This window comes from Pholcus phalangioides, unplaced genomic scaffold, assembly GCF_987345545.1.
Source record: "Pholcus phalangioides strain wild (caught in Gottingen) unplaced genomic scaffold, Ppha-v1.0 ptg000003l_1, whole genome shotgun sequence".
Lineage (NCBI taxonomy): Eukaryota > Metazoa > Arthropoda > Arachnida > Araneae > Pholcidae > Pholcus > Pholcus phalangioides.
This window is the reverse complement of record NW_028301596.1, coordinates 4,363,488-4,380,695: the sequence shown is the minus strand read 5'-3', so window position 1 is coordinate 4,380,695 and position 17,208 is coordinate 4,363,488. Positions and strand designations below refer to the sequence as shown.

Sequence of the window (17,208 nt, the reverse complement as noted above, 5' to 3'; positions counted from 1 at the left end):
AAGACATTTAGTGCCCCTGAGGTTTACATTCTTGCATATGAAAAACATAATAACAATAATAATAACAACAACAATACAGTATTCTACAACTTTTCAGTATTACATTCACTGGCTGGAAAATACTGGCGCGCAAATCAGTCAAGTCCATCATACCTCGACCCACAAGCTCTCAAATATTGACACGTTGATATAAATACATACGGATATTCTTATATTTCAGTTTATGTACATTATATACGTATATTACATGTGCCTTTTGCATACACTTTCGATTGCAAAGAAAAAAAAAAAAATGCCAGACTCAGTTGAATCAAAAACAGAATCCAGCTAGCATTCACCAGAGCAGGGCGTTATATCACAGTATATCAATATGCACACGCGTGCGAAAAGTCACAGCACAGATCACTGTCCCCCACGGGTGTGCCTGCCATATTTTCAGCTTTCTTTCTTCGCTGCAGTCGTGTCAGTGATGGTAACTCGTGGGAAATTTCCCATATTCGTTCGAAAAATTGGACAAAATTGGTCTACACATGGGAAATTTCTTGGCATTTGTGGGAAATTTTGAGAGGTCATGAAACAAAAGAATTCTTGTTGAAAAAAATATATAAATGCAAAACTCTCTCTCTCACTCTGCTTTTCTAGAGTGTAAAATAATTTACTACATATTTCCCACCGATAGATGGCAGCACAAATTTCGGAATGTGTGGGGAAAAATTTAGTCAAAAGGGAAATTTTTTCGAGGGAAATTTCGTTTGACGAGGTTACCATCACTGAGTCGTGCATAATATCTCGCTTGACGTGGTTCGGCGTCGTAGGGCTGGTCTTCGGAATCCTCAAGCGAGTCCCTCCAGCAGGTCACTCTTACTCTGCCTTTTGATGAGAAGGTCGTCGTGTTGTTCTAAAAAAATCATCATATCATGTATTTCGTTGCAGTCGATGGGATTATTGAGGAGTACTTTTTTCCAACTTCCTGAGCGGTGTAGTCACGCACTCCGTCATGTAGTGTCTGAGGTCTCCCCCTTTCTTCCACATACACACGTTATAGTGGGTACAATGCAGAATCGGTGTAGGTACGCCTGAAAGGCCCATGCTCAATTACGATCAAAGTGTTGCTTCGTCTCAACGGATGGTTTTTTTTTTAGATTTACACTTTGTCGTACAGCGTAGGTGGATCTTCCAGTAATTGTGTGTGTGTGTCCATCTCTCCTGTCGTGTCGAGAACAGGTCTTGCTGGAGGATTCGTTTGGCCCATGACCTGGGCGGCAAAATGGAGCTATCCTCATGTTGCAGTTACGTGGCCTCCTTCGCAAGCAGGTCGGCCCTTGCATTGCCGACGTTATTAGCCTTGACCCACTCTATACTGATGTGTCTGTTCGTAAGACGTTGCTTAAGAAAGCAGTCATGAAGGCTTTCGTAGACCGGGATCACACTAAAAAAATCTGATAAAAGATATTTTACAAAAGATACAAAAAACTCCATAAGCTTATAGATTAAATTCGCTCGAATGTAACCGACATGTTTTTCCAGTTTTGTAAACGATCTGTTACCAAACTTTTATAAGTTTTTTTCTACTAAGACCAGTTCTAATACTGGTCTTAGTAGAACTTTCATTAGTGTAGAAGCATGTAAATCACTTGAAATATGTAGTAGGCCTTCCTTACCCTCAACAGATGAGTGGAAAGCATGTTTATTCCCCCGAAACGTGTCTGGGAAGCTCGGATATTCCAAGAAATGAGTTGATGGCCTTCATAGACCAAGTTATTAGGCACTTTTTTCTTATAACTTCACTGAGTTTCTTCCGCCATTGCTGATTATCTGTCTCATACCTCTGAATGATCCATCATGTGTAATCTCAGGCGTATACGTATACGAGTATCAAAAAATCGGATTTCGATTTACTTGCAAAGTAGGGAAAACAAGAAGATTCAAGGGAAATAAAATTTTAAAGATAAACCATTTTTTCTTAAAACAAAAATTAATAATTCCACGACTTTCTTAAACATTAAATTATCCACGCATTGCTATATTCGTAGCATCTTTGCTTTAAGATAATACCGATTATATGACTATTTTTCAATGTACAGAAGACACTGCTAATTTAAAATGTCGTGATAAAGTTTGAATTTTCAAAAATTCTAAAAAATTTCATTCCAGAGATACATTGTCATAAGAACGTTGAGTTCTCTTCAGATTTGAGTTTAGAAAATTTGATTTAAATTTCAGTGGTGTTACTATTCAAATATGAATACCATGTAAGTGCTGCGTGACATGATATATAAATCCTTGCGTTTCCTAAAACTAAAATCGTATCATGATACGGAACTCATTTCAAAATAAATCGTATAAAATAAGATTTTGATGAATATCTTAAACTGAAGAAAATAAATTCTTTTTTCCCATTCACAATCACTCTCTTGATTAAGCATTCCCTTAAGGCCTAGAATGAAAAGACCACGTATTCAAGATTTAAAAAGTCATTTGTAATGCGAAATTGCTTTCTTATATTCGTGTGCGTGAAACTGAAAGGAAATTTAAATTGTCTGTAAGTCGAGGGAATGTTTTCTGATAAGATCGGTATTAGGAAATAAAATTGGTAAATTGTCTTTATCTCACGTCTTTTAATCCGTATTTCGCGTGTTGTCGCAGTTTCAATGGAATAATGCAGTACACGACGTGCAGGAAGTTCATACGAAAATGGAGAAATAATTTTTCGTAAGGATAAAAATTAATTTCTCATAACTATTATCCTTGTCTTGATCCTTTTCTTCTTTAATTTGTATTTTACTTTGATTCAAAATTGGAATCCATTCACCCAGGTTCAAATAAATATTACAGGATCAAGACACGGGGTTAAGCAATCCATAAGATGAAAGAAAACAACACAACACTTTCGCGAACAAGTAAATCAGAGTCAAATTTTAAGGAAAAAGAAAATATTTAATTTTAACAATTAAAAAATAATAGGTGTAGGTAGCTACCTTTTAACAATTAAAAGGGTTATACAGATAAATGTAAACATCTACCAAATGAAGGTTAGATTTTCCGAGACAAAAAAAAAACATCGCTTTACAATGATTTAAATAAAAACTTATATATCATCGTTTGTAGGAGTCCGTCGTTAACGGGTGAGCAATCAATCCCTCTCGAAGAGATGACGACCCGCAGAAGATTCCATGTCTATTTATGCAGACTACGTTTGAAGCTCGAAGGGGGTAACATGGAGGTTTGTCCATAATGAAGACGGTGACCAGTCGATAGACGAATTTGGAGTGAATGTAGGATGAGATGGCAGCTGAGCGAGAATGAATTGCACATTTGTAAGAAGCCCTCTGTCTTTACTCCGGTGGTCGTTCACAGTGAATTCGTGGTGGGTCTCTATTAGAAGCCAGTGTGCTGGCCCGTGGACGAACCCTCGGGAAGCTGTCAGCTGTCATGTGGTCGCTCCGCAATGTACACATTTCACAACTTTACGACATTTCACATCATACTGTTTTCGCGACACCGGAGAGCGAAAACGTGTACATCGTACATTTCCGGTAGGCAAAAATAATCAACTAGCACATTTATAATTCGAATTATCAGCGAGCGAACATACAACTCGCTCATAGTATGAAAAGTAGTTCACGTCGTTGATTGCAAGCGAGAGCAAAAACTCTCCACCGACAGTAGCGTAGAAATTATCTCAAGAGACTGCGAGCGAATTTTCCCAGAGGGTATGTTAAAAAGACCCCTTGGCGATCCAAAACTATATGAAAATGTACTGAGTACAGGTCCTGAAGGGAACTAACTCACTATTCGGCGTTTTAATTTAGCGTTGGCGGAGAAGGGAGAGAGAGGGGGAATTGAGGTACAACAGAGAAAGGGGAAAATCTTAAGGGGACCGTTAAGACCTTCGGAGAAAATTCTTCTTGCCAAGGACCCTTAATCACACCCCCTGAAAAACAAACATTACCTTATATGGCTCGATGACCATCTCCTTCACTCTCTTACAACCCTTTGTAATTCGATCCGTGTTTCTCATCTGGGGCCCCAAGGCAGCGGTACCGTGTATAACTGTATCTTAAGGCCTAAACTTTTTATTGAGTAGATTTTTCTTTCCACTATTATTATTATTATATGTACCATAATATATACAATTAAATATAGGTACAATCAAATGATTAATTATGCAAGATTCCGCTGTACAAATAAAACATAAGGCAAAAATCTATTCAATATAATAATCTTTTCTTATCTCTACAATTAAAACTATTTTAAGATTAAGTTAATGTAATGTTATGATGAATTTTGACAATTCAACATAACATCCTATTGAGGTGTAGTGGGAGTGTCAGAGTGTTGTCAGCACGGACGGGAAATTTTCTATATGGCAAAGGAAAATCAGATTCAGAAATCGCTACGATGTCGACGTAGGAAAGACGATAAAAATACAGCTGACACTGGAAATGACGTTGACTGTGTTTATTGTGGTCGATGTTAGGTCATTTATTGCGGTCACCGAGGTCAATTTTACGTCATTTATTAATGATGATTACTGATGATAACGGCATTTCTTAATGATTCGTTTTTTTTTCTTTCATTGTGGTCAATTTACGTCTATCATTGAAGACAATTTTGTCTAAGTCAGACACCTATGGTTTCATTGATATTTGTGAAAGTTAGAGAGGTGACCAACCCATGGCCCCCACAAAGGGGGGGGGGGCTGACAGTGCTCTAGCTCTGGAGCCCGGGACAGTTCTCGTCATTTTTTGCTTTTTCATGCTATAAATTAACTACAGAAAGGGCCCGTGGGAAGTCTAGCCTGTGGCCCGCAAAAGATCAAAGCCTGGGGGCCCCGCTTCGGGATGTGGGGGCCATGGACCAACCTAAAACTTTTTCTCAGAACTTTTGTTACCCACGGCTCCCTTACCCAATTCTCGGTTCATCTGCAGCTCCCCAGAATAGTTTATATATAGTAGGTATTTTCTCTTATTAGAAAACCACTTCAGAGCATAAATATCTCCACGTCGCCGCGACCAGGCGCTGATGCAAGACGATGTGGCGGGAGGGGCGAATTATGTGAGTTGCTTTGATCATCTTCAGCTGCGAATGCAGTGAAGGTAGACATCTTCAGCTGCGAATGAAGCGAAGCCAGGAATCCTCAGCTGTGAATGAGCAGAGGCAGCCATCTTCAGCTCTGAATGAAGCGGAAAAAGGTGGAACCAGGGCATAGTGCATAACTAGGCTGGGATAAACAGGGCAGTGCCTCAGGGTCCCGAGATGAATGGAGCCACCCCACACAAAAAATTTACACTTGCTTTGCATAACAATAATCATTTCAAGGGGATCTCCAAGAAAATGTCCAGGGTCCCAAGAAGGGATGGCCCTGCACCGGGCGAAGTGTCGGAGAAGCTACTTTTTGTGCAGGTGCATCGAATCACACCGTATTTTCCTGGATAGACAAATTTTCCCCTATATTATTATTATTATTTGGTTCTTGGGAGGGGCGAACACCTCCATCACCCCCTCCCCCAGGATCCGCGCTTGGTCGCGACAAAGGTTCGCGACGCACACTTTGGAAAACACTGCTATAGAGGAAGTACACTGTATAAAGGAATATTTTACGCCATTGCTAACTTGGAAAAAAGAGTAATGATTAACTATATTTTCAAGCATCAACCTTTTCAATAGATGTTAGAATATAATTTTGTACGGTACATATATCTCTTCTTTTAGTTTGGTCACAAACAATATTTTACAACGAGTAAATTTAACCCTTTCATTGTCAATGCCGAGATATCTCGCCTCTTTAAAAGCCTCTTATTTTGGCAATCACAAGCCAAAGTTTTTTGCAAAGCACACCTGCCCTTCAAACATGTTTTCCAATCCTCTCTCCCGTCTCGTCAGATCGACTACAAATGGATGCATCCAAGTTTTGTTCAAATTTTGATAACAGAGGAAAATATAGACCATGTTTCGTATTGATTTTTTCTTGAAATGACACTCTACATACACAGATCACTATTGGAAACTGAATGGAATTTTTGAAAGCAGAGAAATAAAAATAAATAAAATAAAAGTATGCACCAGCTATAGGAAAAACCCCCCATATTTTGATTATCATTTTGCAGGTTAGCAATAAATATCTTCAATAAACCTGTTTTGTTATGCCCTTCGAGAGGTGGGGACTCTCCTACCTTCACATCAACACTTCTATTGCGCTATCCAAGCATTCAACACATATTTAAGGGTCTGTTTAAAAAAATGCATGCTTATAAACGTCTTTGGAAGCAAAAACAAAACGACTTTGGAATTGAAAATACGAATGGATTTCTTCAAAATAAGAAAAGCGGGGACAAATGTAGCTCATTTCAGTTTTGCAGTTATTTTTCAATGAATTCTCTGATCGTCCGTTGTCCCCTTCAGCGTATAAATAGCAGATGATGTGATGTGCTTGTCCGAGATAAGGACACAGAAGGGTGTCCTATGTCCAAGATGCAGAGTACTGTGGACATGCTTTGGTATAGGATTATTGCCGGTTTCATTCAAAACCGTTTAATATAGGGAGGTGCCCAGGATATAGAGGCGTCTAAAGTGACAAGTTATACTGTAGTTAAAATACACAACACAAAATCCAAACACCATGTGTATTAAACATTGAATCCTTTCATCATCGTTTAATTTCGATCATAAATTTTATACTTGTTTACTGGCGATGTGCGTGTCATGGCACCTGCCCATGTATGTAACATATCTTTCTCAAGCTCAATAAATGGTTAGGTTCCCCAGAGGCACCGAGTCCCCAGGGACAATGTGCTTATATCACCGAATGTGACAGAGCCTGGGTGTCTCTCGGTTCCTATCACTATCATTAAACATCGAAAATTCATTTTATGGGCTTTTCACTTTATACAATGCGGAGCATTACAGAACAATCAGGAATAATCCGTATAATAATTACGTAACTATTGAATAAAAATTTATCAGTTTTGAATAAGGTTGTCCATTAAAAATATTTTAAATCCACAAAAAAGTCCGATTCTCCAACCATAGACATACTATTATGCGGATTCGAATCACTAATGAGCGCTCACTTGAAATTTATTTAATTAAATAGAATCTGCTCTTTTCCGATTTTATTCATCATGGTATAATGTCGAATAGCGTATTGTTACTTCTCATCATAATGACCTCTCCGGTAGTGGTATGATCACCGACAAATATGCCAAGGATATGGTCTTCTCTACTGTAATAATTATATCTACAGCACATCTCTCGAAATCACCGAGGAAAATTGCGTTATTCTTGTTTATTAGGTAAACATACATTGAAATTGCATTATTAATAATTAGGTTGTATTCGGAACTTCTCTTGAAACTTCTGTGGAAAATTTGAATGGAAATTTCGGTAAGTGATGTTCTTTGACTGCTTCAAAACTTCGGTTATATGCAGGCATGAATGATTAATTGATGGCAGTCGAATACTATCTGGAACTAATGAAAAGCTTCAGGGATGGAATGTTCCAGGGAGGCGGTAGAAGCTACGAGTATAACATAGGATGATTCTATGGGTTAGATTGCATTGGGGGCGATGGGAGAAAAAAATTTCTGAAGAAGGGGGCGACGGGACAAAAAAGGTTGGGAAACAGTGATCTACATCAGGGACGTTTTCAAAAACTACACATTGTGAGTTCTAAGTCTTTCATCTTAGGCCTACCTTTTACGTAAGCCTTTTGTCATTTGCGTAATCATTCATGAATGGACAGTGGAATAACTTTAAATAATCTTAGTAAAATACTAAGCCTACGGTTTGTGTTAATGTTTTGTTTATTTTAATAGCGTATTTATTCATACCGTGCAGTGTATGCCAAAGCCCAAAGTGTGACTAATTCGCGAAGTGGCCGGCCAGTTCACGAATTGACAGAAATGATTCGGGCTTTGGCCAGCCAATTCGCAAAGTCGCCAGAGATTCCCCTGGTCAAAGTTCGATGTGCTGATGTAAGACGGTCTGGAAGGCGCCAAATCCATTTTTGTCATCGTCAACGTGTGCTACATGACTATATATAGTAAGCTGTACTAGATTAGCTCCATGTGACGGGGGGGGGGGGGGAAAGCAAAATTCGACAGGGAATATAATAATATAATAATATAGATGCATGGTTTTTTACTGTAGACATAGTTTTTATTGATATTATCATTACGGTTTCTCTGTCAAATTTTGAAAAGAAAACTGTGGTTTGAGGGGTGCCACAGCTAACGTGAACATAATTTTCACGAAAAAAATACGCCAACTTGGCGATGACCCCCTCAATCATGCCTTCTTTTATCACACTCTGGTCACTTCGCTAAACACCAACTGTGGCCGTATCGCTATTTACTGTCATTAATGAAATGGGTTAAAAATGAAGGCGCTGTCTATCGGTGGTCACCTCAAGCTCATTAGAGAAAATATTTTATCTATATCCTCACCCCAGATTTGAACCGTGACAGCAACCTTCATGGTGGTAGACGAGCATCTTACCACCACGCCACTCGGGCGCAACTAGGTGACTAGCAGGGCAATTTCGGGTTTTGGCAGTAACATATATGATTTTACGTTCCCTGTAATCAAGTTAGGGGTCATTTAAGTATTACGTCAGCATCGAGAAGGGGGGAGGGGATTTCGGATTTGCGGACTTTTGATGACAACGGGGAGGGGGGGGGGGGTTGAAGGTTACTTACGTCATCAACTACCCATTTTTGAAGATATTAATTATTCTAACTGCTGACGAAATTTTTCTGACAGGGAAGGGGGGGGGGGTGGTCAGTGTTTTGCTGACTTTTGCTGACAAGGGGGGGGGGGTCCAAAATGGCTGGAAATCTGCTCACATAATACTTGAAGGACCCCCTTAAACATAATAGAATTTATCCTAAAATGTGTCCAATATTTTCATTCTTGGATCATTTATTCTGTTTTAAAAGTAAAGTTCAGCACATAACAAGCATTTGCCTTAAGAGGTTGCCTTAAGAGGTCGGAAAATACTGTTTAAATGAGTGTGGGTTTTGGCAAAAAAACAGTGTTTTTGATGGTGAGGGAGGATGGTAAGTGGCATTTATACAGAACTTCTGTCGGCCTATTCGGCTTTTCTGTTATCGGTTCACTCTTCCGCCACATTAGGCCATATAGTCCAGAGTCTACTGTATGTATCAAATCAATCGTTTCAAATTGTATTAATTCTTTTGCAAATTTATTATATATTCTCCTTTTTTGTGTATTTTTCAGTGACCTGCCTGACGTCAAGTGTGCTGACGCTGTCTGCGATTTCTTGTGATCGTTTCGTGGCCATAATGTTTCCCCTCCATGTCCGTATAACGAAGCAGCGTACGAGTGTTATCATCGGGGCCATCTGGATCGTAGCCGCTTTGGTCGCGTTGCCTTTCCTGATCTTCAACGAGCAGGTCATAATTGAGGTAAGTAAGGCCGGTCGTCCACTGGAAGCTACCGCGAGCGACAACAAGCCGCGTGTATGCGCAGGACTACTATAGCAGCCATGCACATACACACGACTTGTTTTCGCTCGTGGTAGCTCCCAGTGGATGACCCGCCTAATATTGTTGTGAATAACCTGGTTTTTTTTTTATGTAGTAGCTTCTTAATAGGTAAGACAGTGGACCCGGTCAAATGACATTCTGTCTAACGGGAGCTCTAATTCATGGAATTGAAATGATTGTACCGCAGACCCCTGGGCTTCCGTGATAGCCTTTTTGGCATCCCGCATGATCAAATGCTGCGGAACCCTCAAAAATCCCGGAACCAGGAGTGCTTTCAAAGAAATCCCGGAACCAGGAGTGCTTTCAAAAAAGAATCTTCGTTTCATTAGGAAATATTAGAAGTTGTAAAAACAATGGTATTTTTTGGAAATTTTTTTATCCACCACTGATATTCTTGAGAGTGCACATCCTTTTATTATTTCACCTGCAATGGCGTGTTTCTTCTCTGCGCACAGAATTTCGATATCTGTGCCAAATGACAGTACGTGGACTGTAAGCGGACAATAAGAACAGCGTTAGATGCGTATAAAACGGTTTTTCCGCATTTAACGCTGTTCCTTTCCGAATTTCTTCCGTTTTTTTGAACTCGAATATCTCTATAAATATTGCACTTGGAAAATGGATTTTTTTTGTTGTTGTTGTTGTTAGCATCAGAAGAGACAGGGAAACCACTTTCTAATTGGAAGTAAGAGCATAGAGTGCCCTATAAAAATTAAAATTTTTTTTTTAAATTTGTTACTCACTGTATTTTCACTCTCAAAACTTGTACAAAGTAATTTTTGAACGCCTGTTGAGCATTTTTCATATTGGAATCATACCTCTACGACGGAAGGTTGAGGAGATAAAGTCCGTGCAAGCACTTACAGGACCGATTCATTGGGGGTTCCGGGGGGGGGGGGAAATGGCTCGGGGATCTATGAGGGTCTTAAGTCAGCCACCTCGTTGGGCAATTTGCCTGTTGTGGCGTTGTACTTGTACTTGTACTTGTACTTACAGAACATCCTGTACATAAAATAGCATGTTCTGACTGATTCACTGACTGACTGATTCACATAAGACATCACTAACAACAGAGAACAACAACTACGACGACAAAACTGAGAATAAATATGTTCAACGCCAGCTGATAAACTCAATGCTTGCCTCAAACTCTTGTCATCAAAACTCTAGCACGAAGTTAAAAAAATATCATTATCCACCAACATGTGAGTTCAACTGCAAAATGACTCAGCGCTGCTATCATTTTCACATTAGTTGGTCAAACTTGGCAATGAAAGAATTCCCGTAGACTGATTACATTCCCAAGTGGATTTTACCAGTTGATATATAAACTCAGTTCAAGAACTTGCAGACAGTCTTCCCAAACATTCAACAAAATCACCGAAACCATGAGTGGCTTTGTGAGAGTGCGATTCTGGCACCGAAAAATGACAGTGAACAAGATCAACAAAAAAATCCTAAAAATTATTCCGGGAGACTCCACATCTTACAAATCGGTTGACACTGTCACAGACACAGGACAGACAGCAGGACTGTATCCTGCAGAATTTCTGAACTCTTTGGATATTCCGGCTGTGCCACCACACAACTAGACCCTCAAAGTCGGAGCACCTATAATGCTTTTAAGAAATTTGGAGACACCGAGACTCTGCAATGGCACCAGACTATGCGTGAAGAAATTGCACAATTACATTATTGAAGCAACGATTTTAACTGCATGTGCCAAAGGACAAGACGTCTTCATTCCACGCATCCCAATTATCACTGAATATCACCATTCATTTTCAAGTGATTACAATTCCCGATTCGTTTAACTTTTGCCATGACAATCAACAAAGCGCAAGGCCAGTTAGTAATGGCAGGTATCAACCTACTTGAGCCCTGTTTTTCACACGGACAGCTTTACGTCACCTGTTCGCGTGTTAGTAATTCCAAAAATTTGTACATATACACACCAGATGGAAAAACAGAAAATATTGTGTATCCACAAGCGATTGCCTGAAGTATTTAATTAAAATATTTCGAAATAAAAGTAATTTTTTCTTACTTGATGCAGAAAAATTTTTGATTAAGAATTAATAAGCTATATATACGTATATAAATTTTCTACGGGGCGGGCAACGTCGTCGGGTATCAGCTAGTATTTTATAATATAGTCACCCACTCAGATGGGATTTCTGAAAATTCAACCCCGAAGGGGGATCATGATAGATTCAAATAGTATGTGGGTGAATCATTGCCGAGTAGTTTCCAGGTCACCAAATCCACGCTAGCGAAACCGCGGGTAACATCTAGTAAAATGTATTTATTTTAATTTATTTAGATTGTTCTTTAATTATTTAACTTGGAATAGTATTTTGAATTTGTGTCTTCGATTTTATCGGCATTTCCATCTTGTGATTAAACTTTTGAGACGGACTATACTTTATTGTAGCAATAACTACAATAGAAATGTTATAAATCTCGTTTTATTATGTTGCATATTGATAAACAGTGGAGAGACATCATCGAGACGCATTGCTCAGACAAATGGCCAAAAGAAGAGAGATGGAATCCCGAGCTTCAGACCTGCATCATACGTTACCCTACAAAGAAAGTATACTACACGTTTGTCGCACTGACGTTGTACTTTTTGCCCGTCGCCATCATGACCATAGCGTATTTTTTGGTCATTTGGAAACTTTGGAAATCCAAAGCACCTGGTGAGAGGACCATCGCGAATATAGTCGTGCAGCACAGAGCCAAAAAGAAGGCAAGTATTTAATTCTTTTTTTTTAGTATCCTTTTCAGACTAGAGCATTGATTTTTCGGAAATTTTCAAATTGTTTTTGCATTTTTGATACACAAAAATGCATTAACAACTCAAATTCCCCATATTAACATACACAATCCTTCATCTCCCTGAGATCAGAAAAAAAAAAAATAATTCTACAGTGAGAAAAAGCTGCTGCTGTGGTGGTCGAGTTATCATGGTGACCACCAGCATCGCAATGACACGGGTCCGAGCCCCACTGGTGGTCGGCCAAACTTGAGTTTCCGTGTAGTTATCATCCTTTTCCCCCAAATTTTCTCCGGCGCAATGAGCTAAAATCGCATAAGTGACAGAGATTGGTCGTGCTCGTTTTGTTCTGTAGTTCCCAACTTCGAGTCGCGAATGCAGCAGGCCTACAGCAGTACAGATGTTCAATCATTACACTTCACTCATACCTCGAATAATAGATGGTAACTCTATGACAAGCAATGCACAGAGAAAAACTTCACAACACGCACATTGCAACATTTACCTGTATTCGTTAGAAATTCCACAGATTAGTATGGATTAGGTGTGAACATGCGTGGTTTAGTAGTGAGGAAACTTAGCCACATATTTACAGCACCAGGGCCTGAACGTAATATAAGATTTTTACGACATTTCAGTGGTGGTAAATGCTCGTCTACCACAGTGAAGGTTGCCGTCAGGTCCCAGGTCCGAACCGGGCGAAGAATATGGATAAGATATTTTCCCTAATGAGCTTGACGCGATCGTTAATGGCAGTTAAACGCGTTTCGTTAATGGCAGCGCACTGCAATATAGCGATATGGCCGGAGTTGGTGTTAGGCGAAGTAATAGTCTAAATTACAGCCAAACTCGATTATAACGACCTCGGATTATGACAATGATATTTTTTTTAAACGACACCACGTCTATAAAATATCAGTAGTTGAAGATTTGGACTGATATTCATAAATTGTATGTCCTCTGTATGACCTCTGATATAACGACGTGTTTTTCGTTGATTTCGCTGCCGTTTTTAAGGCATTTACTCCAAGAAATTCCCTAGCATTAGAACTAATCACATTGAGGGGAATTTTGCGTGTTGCTCTATTGATGTGCAATGGAGAAAAACACAATTTTTGACTATGAACTTGCTAATTGGCATGACCTGTATGTACGGGGCATTATCATAATTTCTCAGAACTTTTGCATTCTCGATTTTTTTTAAATAAAAAATATGTCCTTTTTTTTTTTTAACCAAGTTTACTTTAGTTTAACTAGATTTTAATTAACTTTAATTTTCACTAGAATCAGGGATGAAAGTAAGTTGCAGAAATTGTAAATTGTGTTATAATGAATATGACTAAATATTCATCTCTCATGCCTGCCATACTCAGTATATTTTATTTTTCCTAAAATACACATCTTGAATCACTGCAGTCTTGCTGCAGTGCTGTATCTTGCCAAGAATTATTTGTCATTGAAACAATATGTGACAATTTTGGCAACAAAATATTTGGCGAGAAATTTCGATGTCCCTTTGTTTTTTCGGTCAAATATAGTATCTACCGTCACCGCAGTGGTGGTCGGCTGAAGTTGGTTTTCTGTGGTTACCAACTTCGAAGTGCGAATGCGAGCCGATCTCCCCATTAAAAAGTCTCGCCGCAGAGAGCAACAGGCCTACAACGGTAAAATCATCAAACATTACACTTCACTCATAGAGGAGCCACCACTGTAAATTTTTGCGAACTTTTCCGACACAACTCTGCCTCTTTTGAGGTAACGAAAGTAAGGTGCTTTGCATCAGTTGTAAGCGGTTCTATCTATCTAATTTGAAAACTAATTTAAATAACTCGATTTCATACCTAAAATTACAAGTGTGATTGTGCTAAATAAATTTTGTCTAACCAAAAATAAATAATCAAACAACGCAAATTTGGTTTAATACCTCTGATTTTAATCAGAGATGTCCTAATTCTGTCCCTCCTTTCCAGCTATTATCTACGCATTTATTTTAGTTGCTTGCATTCATTAGTTATATTATATGTAATAATCAAAATGAATCTAAGTAGTCAGGAAAAAAAATGCAATATATCACAAAAATATGCATGATGAGTTTTCCTCAGACCGGTAATGGGTATTCCTTACCCATAATGATCCATAATTATCAATCTCTAACTAATAAAAAAACATTTCGTAAAGCTAAATGTAACTGTTCGAAGTCGATTTCGCATTGTAACAAATTAGGAAGAAAACCTATTTTTGAAAAGCGTGAATAAAGAGAGGAAAGCAACTGTGTGCGCCACTGCAAGTCGTCAACTGAATGGTTCTGAAAAGTTTTGCTGGCATTTTCGTAAGATAGCAGCTCTGTACATGCAAATTAGAGAAGGGGGAACGGATTTCGGAAACTTTCCTTTACCACTGAAATATGATTTTCACTTATATTGCCAAAATCTGACAAAACCAATGCCTGGTTCGAAATCAGAGTCCTAAAATCATCCTTAAAATCACTAAAATATCTTTAAGAACAAAATCAGTGTTGGGCAGTGTAGTTAACATGTTCAGGGAAGTAAAATATGAATGTTGATTTTCATTTGAAAAAAAACAAAAATTGGGAACCATCGTAACTAAAAATATTTACTATAGTATAAATGTGGCGGAGTTTCGCCAACGCTTGGCGTTGCAAGTGACTACGCAGATTACGCGCGCCAAGCGACCGGAAGAAGAAAAAATATATACGGTTGTTGTCTCAGTGTGTATGTTAGGGTCATTAAGGTATTACGTCATCATCGAGGGTGGGGGGAGGTGGTTTCGGATTTGCTGACTTTTGGATGACAAGGGGGGTTTGAAGGTTGCTTACATCATCAACCACCCCTTTTTGAAGATATGAAATATTCTAAGCTGCTGATGAAATTTTGCTGACAGAGGGGAGGGGGGGTCAGTGTTTTGCTGACAAGGGGGAGGGTTCAAAAATGGCTGAAAATCTGCTTACGTAATACTTGAATGGCCCCTTACCGCTAAAGTGCAGAAATCAGTTATTCTACAGATTATCTAAGTATCAAATCAGTTAATCGGCAGATTAGCTAGGTGCACATTAACGGATTTCGAGCTTTAGCGGTAACATATAACATGTCTGTCTTTTCGTGTGTGTGTGAATTTTTGTAAATAAATTAATGTTGTGATTGTTGACAAGTTGTCTTGTAATTAGAGTGAAGTCAGGTATGCGTTTATCAAACCTACTCAATCAGCATCCCAAACAAATACACATATATATTTCATACACACAGTATGAAATGGTTTTTTTTTTAAATGTTCATTAAAAACATCCCGATATCACCGCACACACACACAACCTGCATTTTAATGTCCAATTATAGAAATACTGGCCTATATATCAATACGAATGGAGATCTAACGGCGTAATTAGACGACTCCTTTAGCGAAATTTCATCGCAATCAGTCATTTCGAAATACAATTCGGCGAATACGTTTCGACACACTTTATACTTAAGTCGACGAAGGATTACACGAGGAGATTACATTTTGAGAAGCGGGTATTTCAACCTTTGTATTGCGACATTAATGGGTGTGTATATATATATATATATATATATATACCTAATTTATTTTAATCTATACGTCTGTCGTATAATGTCAGTCGTTAGCTTGTAATTGGAAAAATCTCACGGAAAATATTTAAATGGCTTAACCCTTGCGTTTGTTAGCATTTTTTTAATATAATAATAGTTACGGTCACATTTCATAGTTCTTTTCCGGACTTTCCAACAGTTTGTGGATTGAAAATAACAAGAAAGAATTTCAGCAGTTGTATTTGGAGTCGTTTTATGTGCTCTTAAACATAATTGAGTTTAAAATTAATAGAGCTATTTGCTAAAACTAACATAAATATTTGATTGTTTCCAGGGACTGAAATGGATTTCGGAAAGGACAAGCAACATTCGTGGAATGTCTGCATTTATGTCTAGATTTTTCGTATACACTGTTTATTAACCAGTTTTCTTAACCAACAGTCAACTTAGAGGAAGGCTAATAGATAAGTGATGAGGACTAGGAATATATATGCATAGGCGGTCTATGTCTGATTCCAAGTACTTACATATAGTATTTATAGCATACTAGCTATAAATACCCGGCGCTGCCTGGGTTTTCTTCCCCCCCCCCCAAACTTCATGTTAATTATCTGCCTGTTTCAGCTTTCAAAAATGCTTAATTAAAGCTGTGGAAATTTTTTCGATGTACTTTTTATGGACCCATAATTAATTTTAAAACAACCTAAACTGTATGAATTTATGCAGTTGAATATCAAAAGGCAATACGGAGACATTAATTTTTCATGCTTGAGAAGATATAAATAAAAAGTTGAAATCAATGTTATAACATGAATACCCAACTCAAAAGTATAGGTTTGACTAATTACTTCATATTCAATCTCCTGGGCTTAGTATACCTCTAAGCAAACACAATATTTCAGAAATCGGGAATTCTATACAATTTTTAAAATTATTGATGTGGCGGAAAACCCCACCAAATTTCAGCATTTCTACAGTAAAATCGGCAATTTTAACAGTGATTTCTATGAGTCTCACCCTTTTCCTGACCCTCAAAGCGATGCTGATGATGATTATGACGTCTATTCAAAAAGCCTCACTACTGAGAGTATTGAAATGTAATTGTATTGAATAGTAGTATTGTGTAGTATTGAAAGTATTGGCAAACCATTATAAAGGCAAAAAATTTTAAACATATACATATACCAACAGGATTAAAGAAGTGTCAAACCATTGTAAAGGCATATACACGTCTGAAACGCATTGCTGGGGAACCACGGTAACCAAAGTAAACGTTCGGAAAGTGATTGTTGAGGCCCGAAAACCATTGTTGCCCTACAGTTTTTTGCCCATTTGGGGCACTTATCCTGCTCTG

General features: G+C 38.4%; 1 protein-coding gene across 1 annotated transcript in view; it reads left to right on the top strand.

The window, feature by feature from the left end:
- LOC149087925 (QRFP-like peptide receptor) overlaps positions 1 to 17,208 on the top strand; it is an 82,088-nt gene that overhangs the window by 46,183 nt on the left and 18,697 nt on the right. The window contains exons 2-3 of the mRNA XM_089242708.1: positions 9,241 to 9,428; positions 12,004 to 12,261. Of these exons, the coding sequence (XP_089098834.1) occupies positions 9,241 to 9,428; positions 12,004 to 12,261 (446 nt within the window). The remainder of the gene's footprint in view (positions 1 to 9,240; positions 9,429 to 12,003; positions 12,262 to 17,208) is intronic.